Source organism: Belonocnema kinseyi, chromosome 6 (assembly GCF_010883055.1).
Source record: "Belonocnema kinseyi isolate 2016_QV_RU_SX_M_011 chromosome 6, B_treatae_v1, whole genome shotgun sequence".
Lineage (NCBI taxonomy): Eukaryota > Metazoa > Arthropoda > Insecta > Hymenoptera > Cynipidae > Belonocnema > Belonocnema kinseyi.
The window spans coordinates 5,984,510-5,991,099 of record NC_046662.1 but is presented as its reverse complement, the minus strand read 5'-3'; the positions used below and the strand labels follow the sequence as shown (position 1 = coordinate 5,991,099).

Below are 6,590 nucleotides of genomic sequence, written 5' to 3'. Positions count from 1 at the left end.
TCATAAGAAAATTTGTACATGAAAGTATTTTTATTTTTGCTACCTTGATGTTTCACAACCTCGTGAATGCCACAAACAAAGTGGACGTCACTAGTTAAATCAGCATATGCGATAGCAGATTCCGAATTTATAGGTGCGTCACCAAAGTACAAGGATCTTAAATCTTCTGGCGTTAAATTCTTTTCAATTAACCACTTTCGAAAATTTGGATGTAAGTAATCAGCGAAATTTAAATTATACACTTGGAAACTCTTTTCCTGCATACCTATAAGAAATTTATTAAGAAAAAAAAATTAGCCAAAGCAGGCGTCGTGCGCCTACCAAAAAGGGTTTCGTAACCATCTTTTATCCTATCACTTCCTCTCCTTCAATAATTTCCTTCATCATTATTCGCTCCCTTATCCATCATCCTACTCATTCTTCCCTTCTCTTTTCATGCCTACTACCCTTCTCTTTTCATGCCTACTGTCCCTTCCCTTCCCTTATTTTTCCTTCTCTCATCACTCCCATTCATTTGGCACCTCACTCCTTAATGCCCCTACTTTTTCTCAGTTACTCTCCCCGACTTACCCTCCCTTCGCTATCACTACCTCCCCAAACTTCATCCCTCCTCTTGCTCTGCTTTCCCTTCTCCAGTCACCCAACTCACTAAACCTGCTTCTCCTCACTCAGCCTCCCCCCACTTTTTATACTTACCTATCTTATTGGAGTCCTCTAAGGAGAGTTTTGTCACAGCTTCCCACCAGCGTTAACGAAAAGCCCGCGACTTTTAAACCAAATTTTTCAATAAATGGACAATTTTGGAGAATAAAATGAGGAAGAGGATAACATTAAATAGAAACATATCAAAACTGTATGAAATATCTGAAAGTAGAAATGTTAACATTCATGTATTTTGTTAAAATTAGTTGCTTTTTTTATAGAAAATTTATGTTTATGGTTATCATATTTTGATAAGAACTCGTTCTTTGTTTGACTAAAAATTAATTTTTTTTAAATTTAAATGTCATTATTCGACATTGGGTTGCAAAGTGATCTTTTATAGTGAAAAATTCAACTATTTGGTTAAAAATTTATGCATATTCTCCAAAGTTAATTTTTTTGGTAGAAAATTAATATTCGTAGTTGAAAATTCATTTGTTTGGATGAGAGATTCTTTTTTTTTAAATTTATTTATTTGGTTGAAAATTCGTCTTGTTTCTATGAAAACATTTTTTATTAAATGTTTAACTATTTCATGTTTGATTTAAAATTTACATTTTGAAAATTCAACTATTTTTTCAAAATTCATATACATATTTAATTGAAAATACGTCTTTTTTGTTGAAACATTAATATTCTTGGTTAAAAATGTATTTTTTGTTTAAATTTATCAAATTCGTGGAAAATTCATCTTACAATAATAATTATATATTTTTTTGTTTGTCTTTTTGGTAGAAAATTGAGTTTTTTTTACTGAAAACTTACTATTTCACCTTTGGTTTAAATATAAAATGTACATTATTTTTAGTTGAAAATTCGACTTTCTTGATAGAAAATTAATCTTTTCAGTTGACAATTCATCATTGTAGTAAAACATTAATTTTTTCGCTGAAAATTAATTTTTTTTCAACTGAAAATTTGAATATTCTATTTTCGGTTGAAAATTTATCTTTTTTAGTTCAAAGTTTAGGTAATTAGTTGAAAATTCGTATTTTTTGGTAAAGTAAGTTGTATTCTGTACATTTTTTCTAATTTCTCAACACCATTAAACTGATAAAACACGATTTATCAGTGTATTGATAACTAAAACCGAGTTAAATTTCCTATCGTGTCTATAGTCTTTTATCAGTCGTATAAGAAACAGATTTCGCATCTAATTCAATATAGCATTTAAGTATCCGATTCTCTATTATCGTATCCAGTCCTATCCGATACAACCATATCTGATTGTATTACATCCGATCCGATCCTATCCTATCTGAACCAATCATATCCGATTATATACCATCATATCCGGTCCTATAAGATCAATCTGATGATATCCGGTCCGACCCTCTCTGATTCTATACTATAATATCAGGTCCTCCCCCCCCCCCCCCCCCCCCCCCCCCCCCCGCCTCCCCAGCGTAATTCTTTTTCTGATGTCCCCGCCTAAACGTATTACGCATTAAGTGAATAACTCATACCCTGTCCGACCCCATATTATCATGCTCGGTTCTATCCAATCCAACCCTATCAGATCCGATCCTATACTATGATACCTGAACCGATCTGAACCGACCCTATACTGTCATATGCGGTCTGATCCTATCCGATTTGACCAAATTCTATTCGGTTCTATACGATCATAACCGGTCCAACCCTAACCTATATGACCCTATTCTATCCGATACTATTTGATTCTATTTTATCCGGTACTCTCCTATCTTGTCCTTTTCTATCCGACCCTATCATATCCGATCCTGTATTAATAAAACCTATCTAAACCTATCTGATCCTATCTGTTCCGAAAATATCAGTTCAAATCCTAGACTATCATATGCAATTTCATCCATCCAATCATATGTGATTCTATCCTATTCTTTTCTATCCCATCCTATACTATCCTATCCAATTTAACCTTCTTCAACCCTATCATTTCCGATCCTGTATTAACATAACCTAAAAATCTGATCCTATCTGTTCCAACCTATATGGTCCGATTCTATCTGGTCTTTTCCGAACAAATCTGATCAGTTCCGATCCTATACTATCATATTTGGTCCTATACTATCATCCGGTTTGATCTAATCTATTCCGATCAGACTCAATTCTATCTGGTCTTATCCTATCATATCCGATCCAATCTGACAAAACCTATCCAATCCTACCCAGTCCTATCTGTTCCGGTCCTGTCAGTTCAGATCCTATACAATTATATTTAATTTGATTTAATCTAATCATATTTAATTCTATCCTATCCTTTTCTATCCCGCCCTATCATAGCCGCCCTTATACTATCCTATCCAATCCAACTTTATTCGTCCGTATCCGTTCCTATGTGACCCTATCGTATCGTATCATATATAATATGCGGCCCTATATTATACTATTATTTCTAATCCTATACTATTAGATCTGCTTCTATCCTGCCATGCCCTATATAAACTAAGTCCGGTCCTATCCGATCCTATTGGTCCCTATCCGATCCTATGCGGTCATATCCGATCCTATACGGCCATATCAGATACTTTATGGCCCTATCCGAACCTGCACGGTCCTATTGGATCCTCTACAACCCTGCCCGATCCTATTATATCCTATCCAGAACTACAAATGTTTCAGCCCGGAGCTACAAAACCCTAAAAATTGAGAAATTGAATTATTTCAAAATAGTCGCGCTTAACAATTTTTGTCTTGATCTTATAAGTATTAATACCTGCGAGGAAAATGAGTCCTTCTCGAGAATTGTGGCCAATAAGAAATGGAATCTTAATTTCAGTAAGATTATCAGTAGAAATTGGATCAGATAAAAACGGAGTTTTTGATGCGCTATCCACCGAAGGTCCTGTCGCAAATTTAAATCTAAGTCGCTCCGCTTTTGTCATAATTTTTTGTTGTGCTGTTATCAGTTGTGCTGTACCAACAGTCCTTAAAAATTTTACAACTTTTACTGGATCGTAGGACTCACATCCCAAGAAGAATGCTAATTTTAAAGCATATATGCTTGGATTCTTACACATGTGCGTCCAAGGATTTAAAGCAGTGCCACTTTGGGCAATTGCCTTATGAAATAATCCTGTTGAACATTTTTTAATTAATTTATTAAATATTTAATTAAACTGATTTAATTAATAGTATATATTTCTTCACAAGTAGGGAGATGTCATCCTTGTGAACATTTGTCATTTGTGGATCTAGTAATCTGAGAGTGTGGCGGCGTTCGGAACTAATAATATTACATCGCTCAAGGACTATCTAACGCTCACTTTTCAGGAGACGTTATAAGCTCATAACATAGTCGCTTAAAATAAAATTAATAAAATTAATGAATTAACCTTTGGCTAAAGCTGATTGTGTTAAATAATGAACTGATGCTGATCCTGCAGATTCACCAAAAATTGTTACATTATTTGGATCTCCACCAAAATTTGAAATATTATCTTTCACCCATTTTAAGGCCATCACTTGGTCTTTTAATCCCTGGTTTCCTGGAGCCGTTTCTAAGCCTAGATTAAGAAAACCTATAGAAAAATGAATGAAATAATTAAAGAAAAATTAAATCTTACTTTGAAGGTATCAAAGTTTTCGAAAATTAGGAAGATAATTTTCGCTGTACCTAAAACATCGATTCTGTAGTTTATCGTGACAAGAACTATTTCTTTTCTTACAAGAAAATCAGGTCCATACAAATCAGCATTTCCTGAACCGAAAACGAATCCTCCGCCGTGAATCCATACCATCACTGGAAATGGAATTTTATTTTCAACAGACGTCGTGTAAATATTTAAATACAAACAATCGTCACTTCCAATCACGGTGCTGTTTATTCTGTCAAATTGGGCACAAACGTCTCCATGCTCATTAGCGTCCCATACGTTTGTCCATTCCCTTGACCATGGTTGTGGATCCTATCAAAATGTTGAATTAAAATTCACTGAATTAGGGTTAATCTAGGCATCTCGAACGAAAAAAATCTTTTTACCGTATTAAGTAGGTATTGCGCGTTTTTTGCTAAAACGGTTTATTAAGTGGTCCTAATTAAAATTTCAAGTTTTCTAGAAATTACACACTTGCGTCCCGGAGAATTTTTTGAAAAAATATCCAAAAATCGCGTTTGCGTGGACTGACCCACCCGATTCAATTTTAGAGATGAATGTTCCACACCAAAATTAAACTAGATGAAATTCTAAAAAATTTTAAGGCAAAAAAACTGTCTTCAATAGGTGCCGAGTTATGGTCCTCCAAAGAACCATATTCTTTTAAGAAAGAAGCGAAAAATCCCAATTCTGAAGTTTTTATCTGTACTTTAGAACCTGTTAATTTAAAAAAAAGTTCAAAACTTCAATTAAAGGAAACGCAATGTCAAGTACAGTACAACTTCGATTATCCGGCCATCGATTATCGGAGGCTCCGCGTTATCCGAGGCAACAGGACTCCTCAAAGTACTCCGCATTAACCGAGGTGTATGATCGAATAATACGAAGAATTATTATTAAAAAAGATGAAGCTGCTACGCCTAATTCTGAATGCACGCGGTAGTTTGAAATTATTAATAAATTAATAAGGATAAATCCACATTCGTAAGTTGTTTACTTTTATTTGCTAAATGTATATATTTATTTTTCTATTTAAAATAGGTAAAAAATAGATAACTCTTCCGAATGTTGTACTTCTTCCATATTATCCGAGTTTTCCATTATCCGAGGTATCTCCTCCCCCAAATTACCTCGCATAATCGAGATTTTACTGTAATTCTAAAAAAAATACAATAACCTAGCACCAATAGATCATAAGTTATGGCCTGACAAATCTGAACAATTTTGACCTATTTCTCAGGGCTAATTACTCGTTTTCAGTGATTTCAAAATACAGTGAAACATCTAAAGCGCCAATTTTGTGACTGACCCATGGTGGGAACTACCTTATTATAGCACACTCCGCTTTTGTTTGTTCACGCCTGAATGCTCGTCTGAGTGACAACAGCAGTTAAGGTCTTCGCACAAGAAAATACGTGTGCAGTATGCTGGAAACGGCCCACGCACGATCTGTCCGTGCACACACACACACACAGACCGCCAACCAATCGCGGGCGATCTGTCGCGCCGCTGCAGTGCGAGCTGGCTATATACCGTCCGGCACTCGAAACAAATTCGCAACGTCAAAAATTTTTACGTCTCGAGTGGCGGTCCGATATGTGAACGGCACGTAGCCAGGCCGCACCGCTGCAGCGCAACAGGTCGCACATGATTGCTTGGAACTCTGTGTGCGTACACGGCCGACTCGTGCGTGACCTGTTTCCAGCATACTGCACACGTATTTTCTTGTGCTAACACCTTTACCGCGCACCCAGCGCGCTTCTATTACGCCTACCTGCGGCGCGGCGTCAATTGTCGGAAGGGCTATAGAAGGGAGGGCTATTGAAGGGTTTCACGGTACTCCGCTTCCCGGTAAAGTCTACGTAAGTAGTGCAAAAAAAAGTTGAAGAGCAGGAAATTGAGCGTAAATAAAAAAAAAATGAAATTCTAGTGTTCATATCAAGAGTTATGTTAATTCAAAAAAACATTTTTGTTTTGCTATTTTGAGCTATTTGTAGCCCAAAAAGTTTTCCCCGAAATGCTCGTTTCGTACATATCCTATAGAAAAACGTTAATAAAACAAATTTTAAAGGACTAAATTCTTCGTAAAATTGAAAAAAAATAGTTTAGCTCATATAGGTCACGAGTTATGAACATGAAACTTTAACCCTTTTTATTCGGAAGGCTCTGTGTATATTGGGAAGTATACTGCGACCGTATTTGAGCATTTTGTTAGCATCCATGCATTTGTAGTTCATTACAAATTCACTTGTTCAACATTTTTTTTAATAATTCTAACAATTATGTGCATATTTAATCTATTCTATTATT

At 35.5% G+C, this 6,590-nt stretch overlaps 2 protein-coding genes across 3 annotated transcripts in view; both read right to left on the bottom strand.

The window, feature by feature from the left end:
- Positions 1 to 6,590, bottom strand: part of LOC117174334 (calcitonin gene-related peptide type 1 receptor-like) — a 748,751-nt gene that overhangs the window by 106,041 nt on the left and 636,120 nt on the right. The window lies entirely within an intron of this gene.
- On the bottom strand, positions 3,555 to 4,459 carry LOC117174335 (juvenile hormone esterase-like). The gene is made up of 4 exons (XM_033363360.1): positions 4,301 to 4,459; positions 4,020 to 4,205; positions 3,701 to 3,760; positions 3,555 to 3,612 (listed from the first exon to the last, which is right to left on the bottom strand). Coding segments are annotated over exons 1-4 (372 nt in total). The 5' UTR covers positions 4,425 to 4,459; the 3' UTR covers positions 3,555 to 3,610.